We start from the raw sequence: 20178 nt of genomic DNA, 5'->3' as shown, positions 1-20178 counted from the left end.
AGCCCTGGCATCTGCCTGGTGGAGGGAGTCTCACTAGGTGCCAGGGGAACACTTCAGAAGAGTCAGTGGTCCTCTCTGGACCTCAGCGTTGTCCTCTGGGATATGGGAGTAACAAAAGTAATAATAATAGTAGTAATGAGAGCATCCATTTCATGGAGTTGTTGTGAGGTTGAAAGGAGTTAATACAGTAAACTTTTTCCAGCAGTGCCTGGTGCAATGCAGGCACTCACTCACTTATGTCAGCCTAGTTATTATAACCCAGTTAGTATCACCGGGGCCCTTATTATAGCCATTCTCAGACTCCAGGTCTGAGAGCTTAGACCGAAGCCCTCTGACACTGAGTCTCCTTGGGCCTAGGGATGCTGGGGTGAGCTGGTGCTGCCTACACCAGGCAGCCCGCCTGCCTGCCCACCTCACCCCCTCCCATGCAGCCCCTCACAGGGGCACCTTTCATATCAGTTCCTGTGGTTTGATACGAAAAACACTTCATCCTCCTTACCAGACCTCAACCCAGCATGCTCCTCCCTACCCCTCTATTGCAGCCACTGCTTAATTTTTCACAGGCGTGATTCCTAACTGTAATTAGGCCTGTGGCCAGTCTCCCCTGCACAGACAGGGACAACTCTGTGGACCCCTACATTTGGAGGGGGACGGGTGGATGATGGCCTCCCCTTCCCACCTCAGCCTCTGTGGGAGAAAATGGAAAACCGTAACAAGAGCACCAGCCAGGCGGGTGAGGTTAGCAGGATATGCCCCCGACCAGAGCTGAAATCTACCCTCTGAAGAGTTTCTCAGGAAACTTGGGCTGGGCTGGTTGGTGAGGCAAGGTAGGTGGGAAGTCACTCACCTATTGACTTCAGGGCAAAGTCCGGCTTCTCAATGTAATCTCCTTGGATCATCTTTATTATTTTCTTGGTCATTTTTTGCTGCGAAGGCAGAAAACCCAAGCTGTGCAGTGGTGTGTTCTTACAGATCACGGTCCACAGCTCTGTTCACACCAGGTGACGAGTGGCCTCAGGACACCTTTTCGTCCCTGCCTGCTGGCCACTGCCTGGTCCACGCACAGGGCTGTCACATGCTGTGCTGTGAGGAGGTCCAGAGCCGCCCCCGTCCCATCCATGGGGTTTCCTCGGTGTTTTCACACCCTCTGGGATGCACTGTCATACATGCAGGACCAGGAGTCTCAGTCAAGTCCAGGGCAGGGGGCCTGGAGTCAGACAGACCTTTCCTGCTAACAATCCCTAGGCTAGTTACTGCCCCCGAATCTTGATTTTCTCACTTTATGAAGTGAACATGTTAGTCACTCAGTCCTGTCTGACTCTTTGTGCCCCCATATAGCCCGGCCAAACCCCTCTTGCTTTTACAGGCAAGAATACTGGAGTGAGTTGCCATTCCCTCTTCCAGGGGATCTTCCCGACTCAGGGATCGAACCCCGGTCTCCTGCATTGCAGGCAGATTCTTTACACTGTGAGCCACCAGAGAAGCTGGAACAATAATCACATCCACCCCCTACTCTTGTTAGGATTAGAGCTAAGACTCATAAAGCTGTGACTATATGTCAGGACTGTCTTCAGTATGTTCATACTTATCCCCTCTCAGTAACCCTAGGAGGTATGTACTATTATTGCCCCCATTTTAAAGAGGAGAATATTGAGGCACAAAAAGGTAACTTGTCCAAGGTCACATAGCTAGTGAGAGGCAGACCCGGAAACTCTGGTTCCAGAGTTCAGGTTCTTAACCTCTACATTGCCAGATAAAGATCGCAAAGCGTTGAGTACAGTTGGTGCTCAATAAATCACTGGCCACTATTTGATTAGATTTTTCACAAGAGTGTTGCTCAGTCACTAAGTTGCATCTAACTCTTTGTAACCACATGAACTGCAGCATGCCAGGCTCCTCTGTCCTTCACTATCTCCTGGAGTTTGCTCTAATTCTTGTCCATTGATTCGACGTTGCTACCTACTACCCCCATTCTCCTTTTGCCTTCAATCTTTCCCAGCATCAGGGTCTTTTCCATGAGTTGGTTCTTTGCATCAGGTGGCCAAAGTATTGGAGTTTCAGCTTCAGCATCAATCCTTCCAATGAATATTCAGGTTTGATTTCCTTTAGGATTGACTGGTTGGATCTCCTTGCAGTCTAAGGGACTCTCAAGAGTTCTCCAATACCACAATTCGAAAGCATCAATTCTCCAGAGCTTATCTTTCTTTATGGTCCAACTCTCATATTCGTACATGACTACTGTAAAAACCATAGCTTTGACTAGATGGACCTTTGTCACCAAAGTGATGACTCTGCTTTTTAATATGTTGTCTCGGTTTGTTATGGCCTTTCCTGGTGGCTCAGAGGGTAAAGGATCTGCCTGCAATGCGGGAGATGGGTTTGATCCCTGGGTTGGAAACATTCCCTGGAGGAGGGCTTGGCAACCCACTCCAGTATTCTTGCCTGGAAAATCCCCATGGACAGAGGAGCCTGGCGGGCTATAGTCCATAGGACACGACTGAGTAACTAACACTTACACTTTCATTTTAGGTATGTCACAGCTTTCCTGCCAAGGAGCTAGTTGCAGTCACTGCTTGCAGTGATTTTGGAGCCCAAGAAAATAAAAGCTGTGCCTGCTTCCACTTTTTCCCCTTCTATTTCCCATAAGGTGATAGGACCAGATGCTGTGATCTTAGTTTTTTGAATGCTGAGTTTCAAGCCAGTTTTTTCACTCTTCTCTTTCACTTTCATCAAGAGGCTCTTTAGTTTCTCTTCACTTTCTGCCATTACAGTGGTATCATCTGCATTTCTGAGGCTGCTGATATTTCTGCCGGCAATCTTGATCCAGCTTGGGATTCATCTAGCCTGGCATTGCACATGATATATTCGGCATATAAGTTAAATAAGCAGGGTGACAATATACAGCCTTGTTATACTCCTTTCCCAATTTTTAACCAGTCAGTTGTTCCATGTCCAGTTCTAACTGTTGCTTCTTTATCTCTGTAGAGGTTTCTCAGGAAACAAGTAAGGTGGTCTGGTATTCCCATCTCTTTAGTAATTTTCCAGTTTCTGATCCACATAGTCAAAGGCTTTAGCATAGTCAATGAAGCGGAAATAGATATTTTTCTGGAATTCCCTTGCTTTCTCTATGACCTAATGAACGTTGGTAATTTGATCTTGGTTCCTGTGCTTCACGGAGTTCAGTTCAGTTCAGTCACTCAGTCGTGTCTGGCTCTTTGTGACCCCATGGACTGCAGCACACCAGGCTTCCCTGTCCATCACCAACTCCCAGAGCTTACTCAAACTCATGTCCATCAAGTCAGTGATGCCATCCAACCATCTCATCCTCTGCCGTCCCCTTCTCCTCCCGCCTTCAATCTTTCCCAGCATCAGGGTCTTTTCCAACGAGTCAGTTCTTTGCATCAGGTGGCCAAAGTATTGGAGTTTCAACTTCAGCATCAGTCCTTCCAATGAATATTCAGGACTGATTTCCTTTAGGATTGACTGGTTGGATTTCCTTGTAGTCCAAGGGACTCTCAAGAGTCTTCTCCAGCATCACAATTTGAAAATATTGATTCTTTGGTGCTAAGCCTTCTTTATGGCCCAACTCTCACATCCATACATGAATCCTGGAAAAACCATAGCTTTAACTAGACGGACCTTTGTTGGCAAAGTAATGATTCTGCTTTTTAATATGCTGTCTAGGTTGGTCATAACCTTTCTTCCAAGGAGCAAACGTCTTTTAATTTCATGGCTGTAGTCACAATTTGCAGTGATTTTGGAGCCCAAGAAAATAAAGTTTCACAGAGTAGCAGATTGTATTTTCTTAAAATGATTGCAGACAGGCCTCTCGTTCCTTGCTCCTCCTTCTGTGTGACTTTGACACCCTTCTCATGGACACATGGGACTTCAGTTCCCTCCCTATCCATCTGGGTGAGCCTGTGACTGATGGGAGTGATGCTATATGACCTGTGGGCTCAGTCCTAAAAGGTGAACCATCTGCTTCTGGGGGGACGTTCACTTTCTGAAGCCAGTTGCCGTGTTGTAAGGAAGGCCATGCCATACAAAGGGACCACCTATGGGCACTTTAGTCAACAGCCCTCAGTTCCCAGCTGACAGCCAGCATCAACCTCCACACAAGTGAATAAAGATTCCTCTAGGTGATTCCAGACCCAGATATTGGGTCATCTCCAGCCTTCGTGCCTTCCCAGCTGAGGCCCCTGACGTCATGAAGCAGTGACAAACCATCTCCACTGCATCCTGTCTGAATTCTTGATTCACAGAATCTTTGGACATAATAAAATGGTTGTTCTGCACTACTAAGTTTTAGGATGGTAACTGGGTAACTAGCATAGTAGATGGAGTGTTGCTGCTGCTGCTGCTGCTAAGTCGCTTCAGTAGTGTCCGACTCTGTGGGACCCCATAGTTGGAAGCCCACCAGGCTCCCCCGTCCTTGGGATTCTCCAGGCAAAAACACTGGAGTGGGTTGCCGTTTCCTTCTCCAATGCAGGAAAGTGAAAAGTGAAAGGGAAGTCGCTCAGTCGTGTCCGACTCCTAGCGACCCCATGGACTGCAGCCTACCAGGCTCCTCCATCCATGGGATTTTCCAGGCAAGAGTACTGGAGTGGGGTGCCATTGCCTTCTCCAGATAGAGTGTTACAGGGCAGTAATTATACTCTATTTGTTGATGTGGAAACAGACTCAGAGAGGTAAGAACTGAGCTCCTAAAGCTAAGAAAAGACTAAGAAAAGCTAAGAAAATTCTACATATAAGTGATATCATATGATATTTATCTTTCTTAAAGAACATTTCTTAAATGTGTTCTTAAAGAACACGTTTCCACATTGAAAGGGTTTCCACATTGAAAGCCAAGTGTGGCTAACTCATAGGTACATTATTATGACATTTTAGATGTAAGGTAAGATGATGTAGGGCTTCTAGGTTAGATGTAATAAGTTACCGAGAACCGATGGTCCCACTAAAAACAAGTAGAAAAAGCCAGATGGTTTGCTAAATCATGTTTTAATACCATTATTGAGCTATGAAAGAAACAGGACCAGATGGACTAAAATTCTAGACAGGGGACAACCAATCTGAAATATGCTGACATTCTTAATCTCTGCGGCATTTGATGATTCTGTGCATGGGTTGAGGATCTGGGGGCAGGGGCTGCTACTGACAAAAGAGAAAGCAGCGAAGTTGTTAGCATTTACGTAGAGCAGGTAGAACGGAATTGGACACTTAAGGAGCCTTGGCCATGGCTTATTTCCCTCATTAGATGTTAACTGGAATCCAAGACTATGTAAGAAGCTAAAGAGCTGCTTTAAAAGCTTCTGAAAAGCAGAATAAAATCTCCCAGTCTCACAGCGCTTAATAAGCAAAGTCCCTCGGAGGAAGGAGACGCCAAAACAAAGCAAGCAAGAGATTAAAGACTCCGCACAGTGATTCTCCTTATTATTTGTCAGAATCACTGAAGGACTTGTTGAAACACAGAAAAGTTGGTTCCCATCCTTAGAGTATGTGATTCAGTAGGTCTGGGTGGGGTCCGTTAATTTGAATTTCTCACATTTTTCCAGGTAATGCTGATGCTGCTGAAATGGAGGCCACACTTTGAGAACTGCTGTCCTAGAGGAAATGCTGAGTCAGTACTGAGTAGCTACATCTGCTCTTCACTCCAGGGCACTAAACCAATTACAATCACAATGAGAGACTGAGAATCCAAGCTTGCCCCCGGCAGAGAAGACTGCCAATGGGGTCAGAGATTTTGTACCCAAAATTGGAAATTCAAAGTCCAGAAATAAATCCATATGTCCACAGTCAATTAATCTTTGACAAAGGAGGCAAGGATATACAATAGAGAAAAGAGGTCTCTTCAGCAAGTGATTTTGGAAAAGCTGGAAGCCTCATTAAATCAATGAAATTAGAACACACTTTCACACCACACAAAAATAAAGTCAAGATGGTTTAGACTTAAATCTAAGACATGACACCATAAAACTCTTAGGAGAGAACATAGGCAAAACATTCTTTGACATAAACCATACCAATCATTTCCTTAGATCAGTCTCCCAAGGCAATGGAAATAAAAGCGAAAAAAAAAAAAAAAACACAAAAAAACAAAACCCCACAAAACCCCAAAGAAAATCCCCTCAAAGCAAATAGAACCTAATCAAGTTTATGAGCTTCTGTACATCAAAAGAAACCACATAGAAAACGAAAGAACAACCTACAGGTTGGGAGAAAATATTTGTAAATAATATGACCGAGAAGGTCTTACTTTCCAAAATATGCAAATAGCACTTACAACTCAACAACAAAAAACAACCCAATTGGAAAATGAGCAGAAGGCCTAAAGAGGCATTTCTTCAAAGAAGACATACAGATGACCAACAGATTCATGAAATTATGCTCAGCATCACTAATTATTAGAGAAATGCAAATCAAAACTACAATGAGGTACCACCTCACACCAGTCAGAATGACCATCATTAAAAAGTGAAAAGTCTATAAACAACAAATGCTGGAGAAGGTGTGAAGAAAAGGGGGTCTTCTTACACATTCATGGGAATGTAAACTGGTGCAACTTTTATGGAAAAAAAGTTCCTCAAAAAACTAAAAATAGAGTTGCCATAGGATCCCATACAATCCCAATCCTGGGCATATATCTGGCAAAACTATAATTCAAAAAGAAACATGCACTCCAACATTCGTTGAAGCACTATTTATAATAGCCAAGACATGGAATCAAGCTAAATGTCCATTGGCAGATAAATGGATAAATAAATGTGGTAAGTACATACAACGGAATACTACTCAGCCATAAAAGGATGAAACTATGCCATTTGCAGCAACATGGATGGGCGTAGAGATTATCATACTAAGTGAAGTCAGAAGGACAAATACCATATAATGTCATTTATATGTTGAATCTAAAGTATGACACAAATGAATTTATCTACAAAACAGAAGCAGACTCAGACATAAAGAACAGACTGTGGTTGCTAAGTGGGTGGGGGAGTTGGGGAAGGAGTTTGGGATTAGTGAACGCAAACCGTTATGTATAAAATGGATAAACAATGAGTTCCTACTGTAAAGCACAGGAAACTATATTCAATATTTTCTGACAAACATACTGGGAAAGTTTCAAAAGAGTGTATACATGTGCAACTGAGTCACTTTCTTGTAGAGTAGAAATTAACACAACATTGTACATCAACTATACCTCAATAACAAATTGAAAACTCAAGAGGCCTCAAACATATGTTCAGTCTTTCCCATCAAGACATTTATCAATTTTTGAAATTGCATGGGCAGGAGGCTAGAAGGCTAAGCCAAAAACCTTTGAATAAATCCTATAAAAATTACAATCTAGGTCTGAACCAGTTTAATGCATGTTTGCATAGAAGTGATCAGTATACTTCATCTTCCTTACAAAGAGAGAACTCTACCTAGTTGAAATTATAATTTCAACAGGAACATCTAGTTTTTTTGGTAAAAGATTGTCCAGAAAACACTAAAAAATTACCAGATATGAAAAGACAAAACCATAAGATTGATACACCAAAGAAAAAGCAGGCAATAGGAGATCATAGATGATCCAAGTATTAGATTTAGCAGACAAGGATTTAAAAATAACTGTGACCAATATGTTAAATATAATAAAGGAAAAGATGGACAATATAGATGAAATGTTGGAGAATTCCACCATAGAATTAAAATCTATGAAAAATAATAAAATGTATATTCTAGAACTAGACTATGCAATATATGAAATTAAGAACTTAATGGAAATGTTTAGCAGTAGATTGGATAGAGCAGACTATAGGATTATTAGTGAACCTGAAGAAACATGAAGAGAAAGCATCAAAACTTAAGCACATAGAGAAAAAGAATGAAAAAACAAGCAAACAAGGAAAAAATACAAGAAGAATATGGAAAACACTCCAGAAATTAGGATAGTTATAATTGGTGTCTCAGGAGAGGTGATAGATAATGGGTTAAAAACAATGTTTTAAGGAATAATAGCTAATAATTTTCTGAAACTACTGAAAAAGATCAACTCATAGAGTTAGTAAGTTCAGGAATCCCCCAGCAGGTTAAATATAGAACACTGGAGGTAAAAAGAATATCCTACAAACTTAGGGATGGAAACAGACCACACTCAAACGACAAATAATAAGAGTGATATTAGACTTCTCTACAGCAACATTATCGGAGGAGGCAAAGGCACCCACTCCAGTGCTCTTGCCTGGAAAATCCCATGGACAGAGGAGCCTGCTGGGCTGCAGTCCATGGGGTCGCTAAGAGTCGGACACGACTGAGCGACTTCACTTTCACTTTTCACTTTCCTGCATTGGAGAAGGAAATGGCAACCCACTCCAGTGTTCTTGCCTGGAGAATCCCGGGGACGGGGGAGCCTGGTGGGCTGCCATCTATGGGGTCGCACAGAGTCGGACACGACTGAAGTGACTTAGCAGCAGTAGCAGCATCAAAGCAACAGTTTAAACTAGAACACAAGAGTGGAATTCTTTCAAAATCCTCAGGGGAAATTTTTCCTATCTATAATTCTATACCCAACCAAACTATCAACAAGTGCAAGGGTAGAATAAAGATGTTTTCAAACATACATGTTCTAAAAAAAACTTAATACATACCTCTTATTTTATTCTTTCCCAGGAAGTTATTTGGGCATATGTTCCACTAAAACTTGGAATATGAGAAGCTGGACATCAAACAGAGAGGTCAGGTGTTTCGGGGCAGAATGGCTAGCAACTCACCTCATCGGACATGGCTTCCATCTCTTGGAGCTTGGCAATGAGCTGGTTCAAGTGGCCTCGGAGGTCCTGGATTTCCCCAGTATGATGCCGCACCTTCTCTTGGTACATCCTTATGGGGAAGGAATGAGAACAGAGAGCAACTGATTTGTGATGCTGCTACTATCACCGTCAGCTTCTACCTCTGCCAGTCAGCACACAGAGAGCTAGCTTCTCATCTTCCCACTCTCATGGGCCCATCCCTGGACCTGCCCCCCAAATTCCTATCTCTAAGAATTTAGAGCAATGAGCATTACTCATGCCCTTACTTCTGCTTGGACTGTCTGACTATCCCTAAACCCAACTCATTCCTTCTGAATATTGGAGTATTTTTTTTCATTTAAGGATGCTGCCATGGGTGTATCTTGGTTAAAATTTCTTCTCAGCTACCATTTGCTGGGGCTTTCCCAAGTGGCTCAGTGGTAAAGAATCCAGCTGCCAAGCAGGAGACACGAGTTCTTTCCCTGGATTGGGAAGATCCCCTGAAGAAGGAAATGGCAACTTACTCCAGTGTTCTTGCTTGGGAAATCCAATGGACAGGGCAGGTTATAGTCCATGAGGTTACAAAGAGCTGGACAGGACTTATGACTAAACAACAATAACAACCAAAACCATCTGCTGAACACTAACTATGGGTCAGGAACTATTCATGACATTTTCTTTAATATCCATGATTACCAAGAACAAGCTGGGTGTTATGCTTTATTTCATAAAGGAGAAGAAGTGAAGTGACTTGTATAAGTTTAGCCAGGTAGGAGGTATGGGAGCTGGGATTTAAGCCCAAATTGTTCTGGCAGACCCCATATTCTTAGCCAGTAGATCTTGGCTATAGCTCTGGTTTTTAGGTAACATTAGGACTATTTAGCAGATTCTTCTTACCTCAAGCTCTGCAGTGGACTATCTATGCTGTCTTCCTGGTGGGATATTGAGGAAAGCAAGGGATCTCCTTCAGATGGCCTAATCTGGGCCCAGTAGAATTTCATCAATCCATCCTCCCACAATCATAAATCCAGCCATTCATCCACTTTCCTATTTTTTCCCACCTGTCATCCATTCAAAATCCAATTTACCCTCCTTTTTGCTCATTCATCTGCATACACTTCCATCAAACCTCCTACCCATCTACCATCCTATTCATCCCCCTTTCCCATCAGTCTGCTCCTTCATTTATCCAATCTTTCTTATCCATCCACCTTACCTTATCCATCGACCCTTTCATCAGTCCATGCATGCATGCATCCATCTACCCTCCTGTCTATCCACTGTCCCACTCAGCTATCCATTCATCTATCTATCCATCCATCCATTTACTCACCCTTATCCCATCTGCCCTCCCATCCATCCACTCTCTCATCTGTATCTTCTTCCATTCATTCATCCATCTATCCCACTATCCATTTCCCACATCCTTACATCCATCACTTCCATCCCGCCTCCAATCACACCCCATCTGGCCATCTAAATGTCCAGAATTGATCATGTTCACCTTGTACCAGGTGTTGAGGTGGACATTGCTGGAGTGAATCAGATCTGACTCTGTCTTCAAGGACTCTCAATACAGTTGGGAAAGCAATTATGATTACAGAAAATTGTGGAAGAATAGAGGGGAATGTGACCACCTCTGCTTAGGTATTTCTGGAGGAGAGGGAAGCATATGACAGAGTTCATTCATAAGGGGAGAAGAAGAGAGGGAAGGACAGGTTCATCAGCTCTCTTCTCTCAAGGCCTTCTGACTCTGCTGTCCTCAGACAGGGAGCTCTGGCCACTGATTTCTCCTCCTTCTTCTCCAGGAACCACAAAGTAAAGGTCTCATCTCATTTGAGCAAAAGAACTAACTGCCTTGAGTAGAGACAGAAATGTGTTCTTTGGCCACACCATCCCATTGTAGGTGGGGGCCTTGATAAAGGAAAGATGGGTCACCTCTGGGAAACAGTGACAGGAGAGGATCCTGGAGGAGGAACTATGCATCTGGTCCTTGAAAGTCACATTTTGATGGGAGAGATGGTTCCAGGTGGGGAACAAGACAAAGGCAGAGATTTGTATCTGGAATGAGTCAGCAACTGAGTAGGGTCCAGAAGTGGTAAGAGGGAAAGGAACTTATGAAGGTGACATTGACTGGTTAGGGTGAGGCCAGTCAGGGGTGGGGCCTGAAGAGAGTACGCACTTACCTGCCAGATGTCCATTTTGGACGGTAAGTGCACAGAAAACATCCAAAATCCTGTGGGAGTCGGGGAACAAGAATGAGCATTTAGGATGAAAGCTTAAGAGCTTACATCTTAGGCTTTGGAGTTAAGACTTCTAGATTCAAATCTAAGCCTTGCCACTTCCTAGCACTGTGCAGTTTTGGGAGAAGTTACTTAATCCCTCTATGCATTAGTTTACTCCTCTGTAAAATGGGAATAACAGTAAAATCCACTTTATGATCCAATGATATCATATATGCATATCAGCTCACATAAACCAAGTAATCTATGTTTCCTCTTCCTCTCCAGTCTTAATCCTACTGGGGATAATTGGCAAAAAGAAGGAAAAGGGGTGGTCCCCCTTGCATTTTATGATTTCTGTGCTGTCTGAAATCTCATTATTCAGGTCATTATTAAATACCTTTAAAATATATTTGTTGTTTTTAAATAGAACAGAATAGAACTTCAAAGAAAAGAATGGAACTTCCTCAATCTGATAAAAGTTGTTTATGAGCCACAGCTAACATCATGCTTAATGGTGAAATACTGGAGGTTTTCTTCCTAAGATCAGGAGTAAGACAAGGTGTCTGCTCTTAAAATTTCTTTTCTTTTTTTTTTTTGGATCCTATGAAGCTTGCAGGATCTTAGTTTCCCTGACCAGGGATTGAACCCAGGCCCTGGCAGCAAAAGCACTGAGTCCTAACCACTGGACCACCAAAGAATTCCCTGCTCTTGCTATTTCTATTTAACATTATTTTGGGATTTGAGCCAGGTCAATTAGTTAAGAAAAAGAAATAAAAGGCAGATGACATGATGTTGCATATAGAAATCTTAAAGTATTCAAGACTGGGTGTCTTGCCCAGTGTTAGCAGTAACACGTGAGTTCAGCAAGGTTGCAGGATACAAGATCAGTACACAAAAGTCAGTTGTACAATTGACCTTTGGCATTATTTTAAAAAGTCTTATCTGTTGGATTATGTTGTCCAGGAATTTCTAATTTCTTAGGAAATTCTCTTCCTTCTCTTTCCCTCAACCCCCACCTGGTGGTGTATTTAAGTAGAAGGAGGAGATTTCTTTGTTTGAGAAAGCAAAGCTGTAATGTGAGAGGTGGTGGTGTTGGCTGGAAGGAAGCCACAAAAACTGAGAGAGAAAGAGAGAGGGAGAAAGAGGGAGGGAGGGAGAGGGAAAAGAAGAAGAGGAAGAATAAGAATATTATATAATACAGTTTGGGGAGAACCTTACAGTTTTCAAAGTTTTTCTTAGCTTTCAAACATTTTCCTTGGACATCATTTTATCCTCACAGCAACACTCATTAGGCAGATGAGGATACTGGGGTTCCCAGAGGGACAGTGTCGGGCACAGTGTCACATAGCTGGTGCCACAGCTCTTTCCCTCCCCAGGATGGGCACGAGCCCAGGGTTAGGTACCTCCACCTGGAATGGGACAGGGCCCTGGACACGTACCAAAAGCACAGAGGATCAGAACGCCTGCTTTTTCTATCAGTTTGTGGATGAACAGCTTGTATCTGCAAGACAGAGAAGTGATGGTCAAGGTGAGGCAGGGCTTTGCATAGGCTGGACAGTCTCAGCCTGGCCCTTGCCCTGAACGCACCCCGAGAAGCACATTCCTATCTGGGCCATGACACTCTCTCCAAGATGCTGGCCATGTTCTGTGGCTCCACAGCATCTCTGAGGAAAGAAAGCCCTTAGCCCAGTATCTCTGGCCATCAGAGATCAACTCATAGTGTTCACCCACATCCTCCTCACTCTCTCCCTCCATTTACGTACTGTTTGCCCCTTTCCAGCTTCTCCCCCAGTAAATGCATCCTTCAGGGCTTAGTTTAAATGTGCCCTCTGCCTACAAGCTCCAGGCTCAACACCCCCAGCTTTGTTGCTGTTGTTACAGTCGCTAAGTTGTGTCTAACTCTGCGACCCCATGACCTGCAGCATGCCAGGCTTCTCTGCCCTTCACTACCTCCTTGAGTTTGCTCAACTCATGTCCATCGAGTCGGTGATGCCATCCAACCATCTCATCCTCTGTCACCCCCTTCTCCTCCTGCCTTCAATCTTTCCCAGCATCAGGGTCTTTTCCAAGGAGTCAGCACTTCGCATCAGGTGGCCAAAGTATTGGAGTTTCAGCTTCAGCATCAGTCCTTCCAATGAATATTCAGGGATGATTTCCTTGCTGTCCAAGGAACTCTCAAGAGTCTTCTCTAGCACCACAGTCTGAAAGCATCAATTCTTTGATGCGCAGGCTTTTTCACGGTCCAACTCTCACATCCATTCGTGACTTTGACTAGATGGACCTTTGTTGGCAAAGTGACATCTCTGCTTTTTTAGTATACTGTCGAGGTTTGCCATAGCTATTCTTACAAGGAACAAGGGCCTTTTAATTTCATGGCTGCAGTCACCATCGGCACTGATTTTGGAGACCAAGAAAATGAATTCTCTCACTGTTTCCACTGTTTCCCCATCTATTTGTCATGAAGTGATAGGACCAGATGCCATGATCTTCGTTTTTGAATGTTGAGTTTGAAAGCCAGCTTTTTCACTCCCTTCTTTCACCTTCATTAAGAGGCTCTTTAGTTCCTCTTCACTTTCTGCCATTAAAGTGGTATCATCTGCACATCTGAAACTGTTGATATTTGTCCCAGCAATCTTGATTTCAGCTTGTGATTCATCCAGCCTGGCATTTTGCATGATGTATTCTGCATGGAAGTTAAATAAGCAGGAATACAGCCTTGATGTATTCCTTTCCCAATTTTGAACCTGTCTGTTGTTCCATGTCCAGTTCTAACTGTTGATTTTTGTCCTCCATACAGGTTTCTCAGGAGCAGGGAATGTGGTCTGGTATTCCTATCTCATTAAGAATATTCCACAATTTGGTGTCTGCTTCTCCACACATGGGAGCTCATGTGTGGTGGAGCCAAGGCTGGGCCCAGAGAAGACATTATAGAGATGTTTCAGACTTCCCTGGAGGTCCAGTGCGAGGGACACAGGTTTGATCCCTAGTCCAGGAAGATTCCGCATGCTGCGGGGCAACTAAGCCCTTGCACCACAGCTACTGAAAGCCGTGAGCCCTAAAACCCAAGTTCTGCAACAAAATAAGCCAGTGCAATGAGAAGCTCATGAACCCCCGTTCATGAGAGTAGCCCACCCTCGCCACAATTAGAGAAAGCCCACACACAGAGCAAAGACACAGGGTGGCCAGAAATAAGAAATGCTTAGAATGTAAGCTTTAAATGCACAAATGAGGTGGAAACTCTGCAGGAATTCAGAGGCATTTTGCATGGGCAGGAAATGAAAAGGGAAAGAATGGAGCAGACATTTCAGGCAGGAAGAACAGCCTGTGCAAACCTATGCAGGTGGAAAGAGGTATAGTGGGTCCAGGGAGTGAGAATCCTAGCCATGCTGGCCCAATGGATCTATTGCAGAAAGCAGAAAAAGGGGAGCTGGGAAAGGAAGGGTGAGGCAAGATTTCAGAGGGCTATAGGCTGAGGTGCTGGACTGACGGGGAGCCACAGTGGATTCTGGGGTGAGGGGTCTGATATAAACCAGATTTGATATAGATTATCTGAGGAGAGGTCTAAGCCAGTGATGGAGTTGCCATGGTCACCAGCACACAGTTCCAGTCCCCATAACCCTCCCGCTTCCTGCCCCAGCTCACCTGCAAGTGTTGAACAGAACCCGGTGAGCCCGAGTCCTTAGGAAGCAGGCCAGGCAGGTGATCCAGGCTGCGGAGGAGACAGGAGAGCAGTGAGCAGCTGTATCCTCCTTCTTATCCTATGACAATTCACAGGGAGAGACCCTGTTGCTGGGAGACCCTCTCAATTTGCTAGTTGAGCCCAGGACAGTTCTTTGAGCTACTTATAGGTAAGCATCAGCTTGGACTGAGTACTAGAACTACAAAACCACTAGTGACTGGCAGGTACTGAATACTTAAAAGTGACTCAGGAGTAAGAAAAGTTTGAGATGTCCCTGCCAATGTCTATTCCCAGACACTGAAAGCTTCTCAGTAGAAGAGTGCTTGTCTGGTTCATTCCTGAGTGCCTACTATTGCAGTGCATGAAGCTAGGCAAAAAATACGGGCTCAGAATGGGTGCGTAGGTGGGAGGAGGCATGGATACATGGAAGAATGGTTAAGAGAATGGCTTGGAAAAGAGGTGATTAGAAAGATGGATGAGAGGATGGGAGAATGAGAGGGGGAATGGAAGGGTGCATGGGTTGATGACTGAATGGATATGAATGGTAACAAAAGTATGGCTGTATTGATGGATGACTCAGTGAAGGGCTTGGATGGATGGATGAACTAATAGGGTGTATGGATATTCCAACAGATGGATAACAGACAGATGGTTGGATAAATGACTGAGTGGATGAGTAGTGGAGGTGTGGCAGGAGGAACACAGAAGACTGATCTTCAGGGTGTGGTCAGAACCATGTCCTCAAAGTGAGGGTGAGTTGCATGGAACCATTCGCATGAGTTCAGGGGCCAGGCCGGTGGCAGAGTGGGGGAGGGCTGGCAGTTAGCTGCTCCTCCAAGCAGATCTCCCTCCCAGTCCCTCTTGCCAACCCTCATTCCTCGCTGGAATGACACCCCTGACGCCTCTGAAGGGAAGACCTCCAGAGCTCCACCTGCAGCCCAGCTTGAGGCTGGGCCCTCTTCCCAGGCCCACGCTGATGGCCAAGGCGGCTCTTCAGTGTATACGTACACACGCATTCCAGCATGCACTGGGTCAGGCCTGGGGCATTGATGCGGACAGGCAACAGGAAGGCATCACCTGCAGAAAGCACAGGGCTGTCATGTCACTGCCAGCCTCTGGGACAAGGTGCTTGCAGACACTGCAGGAGCATCCCTACCCCCTGCCCCCTGCCCCTTGCTGGGGGACCCTGGGTTGCCCACTTGACATCTCTGAGCTTCAGCCGCTCACTGCCCACAAAGACCCCAGGGCTCCCCTCTGCCCTCCCTTCTCACTTGCGTTTGACAAAGGCGCCTCTGTCATCCTGCAGATGTTCCGGCCTCGTTGGATGATCCTGGCAACGACAGGATTCACAATTGTATTTTACAGTTCACAAGGAGCATGGCGTCCCCATGTTCCAGATGGAGAAACTGAACTGCTGAAAAGTTTGCTCAAGACCACAAGGCTGAGAATCAGGGATAGACAGGTGTGGCTGACCCTCAGTGCACGCCTCTTCAGAGGAAAGGACTCAGTTTGCTGTGGCAGTCACGGTTGGTTGTCATCCAAAAGCCACTCCTTCCTCTTACTGGCAGAAGACTGATTTTGGTCCCTTGTCCCTTTCTCCCCCGAGTGATTTAGATGGATCTGGTTGGTTTCTGACTGTTTCTGTCTCCGTCCCCTTGCTGTTGGTTCAAGGATGGGAAAGTCTGCAGGGGTGAGCTGTAGGGTAGATAAAGGGGTCTGGGACTTGGGGAGAAGATTTTCTCATTGCTAAACTGAGACCCACAAGAGGCAACACCCTCCTCTCTGTTCGCATATGGCCATGCTTCTGTGCTACACCAGGGATGGTGGTAGCCACCTTGTGACCGTGAGATGAGGCCAAAAGGTAGAGCAAAAAAGATGGCAGGAACCTGGGGAGTGGCTGGCACTGCAGAACCTCAGAGTTAACATTCTCTGGAGCCATCCATATCTTGGGATCTTTTGGCATGTAAGATAAATTTTCTTTAATTAAAAAGTTTTTTTAAATTGAATTATAGTTGTACAATATTTTATGTTACAGGTATATGATATAGTGATTAATAACTTTAAACGTTATATTCCATTTATAGTTATTATAAAATATTAGCTATATTCCCTGCCATGTACATTTTTCTTTATTTCTAAGGTATGGTCTCTAATAGCCCATTTGGTAAAGAACCTGACTGGAATGCAGGAGACCCTGGTTTGATCCCTGGGTCAGGAAGATCCGCTAGAGAAGGGATAGGCTACCCGCTCCAGTATTCTTGGGCTTCCCTTGTGGCTCAGCTGGTAAAGAATTCTCCTGTAATGTGGGAGACCTGGGCTCGACCCCGGGGTTGGGAAGATCGCCTAGAGAAGGGAAAGGCTACCTACTCCAGTATTCTGGCCTGGAGAACACCATGGACTACAGTCCACGGGGTCACAAAGAGTCAGACATGACTAAGTGACTTTCACGTCATGTCCATGTCAATGGTTTCTAAACTTTTATACTCCCAACATTTTATATATGTGTGTATATATATGTATATATATTTCTCCATGTGGACGAATATATTATTTACCCTATCAAATGTATAGGCTTTATTCACACCTTCCTGAGGAATATAAATTAAAAGAGGATGAGCTAAAGAAAATACATACTGAAGTTATAATAGCATTCTCCTTACTCCGTATGGTTATTCTGTATGCCCTCCTCTAGGGATAGACAGCTGTTCTGGGGCCCAGAGTTAGGCACTGTTTTGAGTTGGAACTGCTACCACCCGCAAGCAGAGGCCTCCTACAGATAAACACGGCAGAGAGGCGTGCTTTCTCGTTTACGATCTGTCTCCCTCACGTGAGCTCCACGGGGGCAGGGAGCACGGCCATCTGGTGCAACACCACCGTCCCAGCACTCTGCCCAGTGCTGGCACACAGCAGGTGCTCAATAAACACGGGCTCAATGGACGACCGCTCCTCCGCTCCCTGGCTGAAAGCCACTGTCGTCTCTCTGACTTCAGGTGCTGCGTCTGTAGGCGCAGCTGCTAACGCCAGCTGGCTTCCAAGAAAGGGCTGAGGGGCGGTGTTTCGTAAGGGCTGTGCAGAGGGAGGGGCTGCCGTTCTCACCTCCTGGGCCTGACCTCCCTGGAGACGTGGGCCACATTTTCGGGTTGGTCACACGAGTCCTCGGGGCTCCTTGAGGACCGGGGCATCGATGTCCTTCTCTAGGACAGGGGATTGACGGTGGGGATCTCTGGGGAGTCTGTGAGGAGGAAGTGGCTGATGCTGCTGCTCCCACCTAGTGTGCCCTGAAAGGTGCCGTGTGGAAGCTTTCCTGGGTCAAGTGGAACTGTTGGCACTGTGACCTCACAGAGCAGGTGCAGGTGGTCTTCCCAGTCTCCAGTTTGGCTCTGGAACTTCCCCCTCAGAGGAACTCATTCTGTCCAACTTTCCACTTTTAAGATGGCCTTGAAGGGCCATGCCAGGCACTCAGGGGCTGGACAGGGGCAAGACTTGGGGCTCCAAGATCCAGGCCATGCTTTTTCTTGCTCTCAGACCCTTTCTGCCCCAGGCTTCCTTACCTTCTTAGGCTATATACAGATTTATTCTGTAATGCCAAGCTTCTCACTGGTGGATGTTTGACATAATACAAAACAATGTTTGTGTGTTGTTGTCTTAGTAAAGTTCTACATTTTACTGGTGAAAAATAAAAGCATGCAGAGTGGGAATGTCTGGTTATGGTTTTTCTACTTGGATTGTGGAACTAAAATGAATTCACTTTTGCCCCCTGGTGGCAGTTGGCTTCCCTGGTGGCCTAGAGTGTAAAGCGTCTGCCTGCAACGCACGAGACCTGGGTTCGATCCCTGGGTCGGGAAGATGCCCTGGTGAAGGGAATGGCAACCCACTCCAGTACTCTTGCCTGTAAAATCCCATGGACAGAGGAGCCTGGTAGGTTATAGTCTATGGGGTCGCAAAGAGTTGGACACGACTGAGTGACTTCACATGGACATGGCAGTTGCTCAAATTGCAGGCTCAGTACTTGTAAACAGAGTAACTGTCCTCTAAAGAGGCTCATGTGCTAAAACCTGAACGTGAAGATATGTTAGGTAATGTAAGAGTTCAGTTCTGTCACTCAGTTGCGTCTGGCTCTTTGCGACCCCTATGGACTGTAGCACGCCAGGCTTCCCTGTCCATCACCAACTCCCGGAGGTTGCTCAAACTCATATCCATCGAGTTGGTGATGCCATCCAACCATCTCATCCTCTGTCGTCGCTTTCTCCTCCTGCCTTCAATCTTTCCCAGGATTAGGCTGTTTTCCAATGAGTCAGTTCTTCACATCAGATAACGTAACAAAGGGGAACTAACACTTGCAAATGAGATTGAGGTTGCTAATCAGCTGACCTTGAAATCAGAGAATATGCTGGATTATCCAGGTGGGCCCAGGTGGGCCCTTAATGATAGAGGTCCTTAAAAGTGTAAGAAGGAGGCAGACCAGGAGAGAGATGGCAGCATAATGATCCTAATTTATTGGTTCTGAAGATGGAAGAAGGGATCATGAGCCAAGGAATGAAGGCCAGGAAGTGGATTCTCTTCTATAGTTTCTAGAAGGGAACAAAGTCCTGCCAGTACCTTGATTTTAGCCCAGGGAGATCCATCTTGGACTTCCGACATCCAAAGTGGTTAAGATAATAAATTTGTGTTTGCCAGTCACTAAGTTGGTGGTAATTTGTTATAGCAGTGATAGGAAGCTAAGACAGTGCCCAGAAGAATATTCAGTGAAGGAGCGGCTCTGAAATGCTGCCAGTCATTATTACAGGGGCCATTCAATGGTACATTCTTTATCCATTGAACAAGTTTTTATGAAACACCAGTATTTATTAAGCACAGGTGTGAGCAGAACCAGCTTTTATCCCCGGGGTGGAGGGCGATGTGGCTGCAGACCAGCCTCCATGTAGTGGGTGCTCACAGAGTGGCACTGCAGGGAGGAGGGGCTGGTGAGAACCCCCCTCCTTTGCGTCTACTGGCCGTCACCCAATGCCCCCTGGTGCTTGAAATGTGGAGGAAGAGGAAGTGTTCATGAGGAGAGCAAACACTGAGAGTGGCTTTGGTCAATATTTGTGCCATTGTCCACTGAATCTGATCTCTGGCTCAGCTCCTGTGAGGACCAGGAGGGCTGGTCTTATGCATTAGTGGGTAAGTGGGGGCCAGGAGAAGGATGTTAGGGAGCATGCAGCCAGCTCCTCTCATTCCTTTGTGCCTCAAGAATGAGGTGGGGGAGCATGGGCTCAAAGGCAGGACTGGTCCAGGGGAACTCTGGCCTCTGAGGGAAGGGCCTGATAGTTTCTACACTTCCTGTCTGCTCTGTGGACCCTAGGGGAGGACCCAGTACAGGTAGGCCTGGCCTCTGGGCCTGAAATAAGGGCTGGTGTGGAGTCAGTGGGAACCATGGAGAACTCTGGAGTTGGGGAAGGCCCTGGGCCCTTTGTGCCTATACCCCAGGAGAGCCATGCAGAGGAACGGAGGAGACTTC

At 45.5% G+C, this 20178-nt stretch overlaps 1 protein-coding gene across 1 annotated transcript in view; it reads right to left on the bottom strand.

The window, feature by feature from the left end:
- SUN5 (Sad1 and UNC84 domain containing 5) overlaps positions 1 to 17860 on the bottom strand; it is a 20544-nt gene extending 2684 nt beyond the window's left edge. The window contains 9 exon segments of the mRNA XM_010841702.1: positions 814 to 926; positions 8757 to 8865; positions 9672 to 9706; positions 10961 to 11010; positions 12439 to 12500; positions 14642 to 14708; positions 15687 to 15755; positions 15950 to 16008; positions 17775 to 17860. Of these exon segments, the coding sequence (XP_010840004.1) occupies positions 814 to 926; positions 8757 to 8865; positions 9672 to 9706; positions 10961 to 11010; positions 12439 to 12500; positions 14642 to 14708; positions 15687 to 15755; positions 15950 to 16008; positions 17775 to 17860 (650 nt within the window).
- Positions 17861 to 20178: the final 2318 nt, after the last annotated feature.

This window comes from Bison bison, unplaced genomic scaffold (genome assembly GCF_000754665.1).
Source record: "Bison bison bison isolate TAMUID 2011002044 unplaced genomic scaffold, Bison_UMD1.0 scf7180017864167, whole genome shotgun sequence".
NCBI lineage: Eukaryota > Metazoa > Chordata > Mammalia > Artiodactyla > Bovidae > Bison > Bison bison.
Note: the sequence above shows the minus strand (reverse complement) of the source record. Positions and strands in the feature narration are given on the sequence as shown.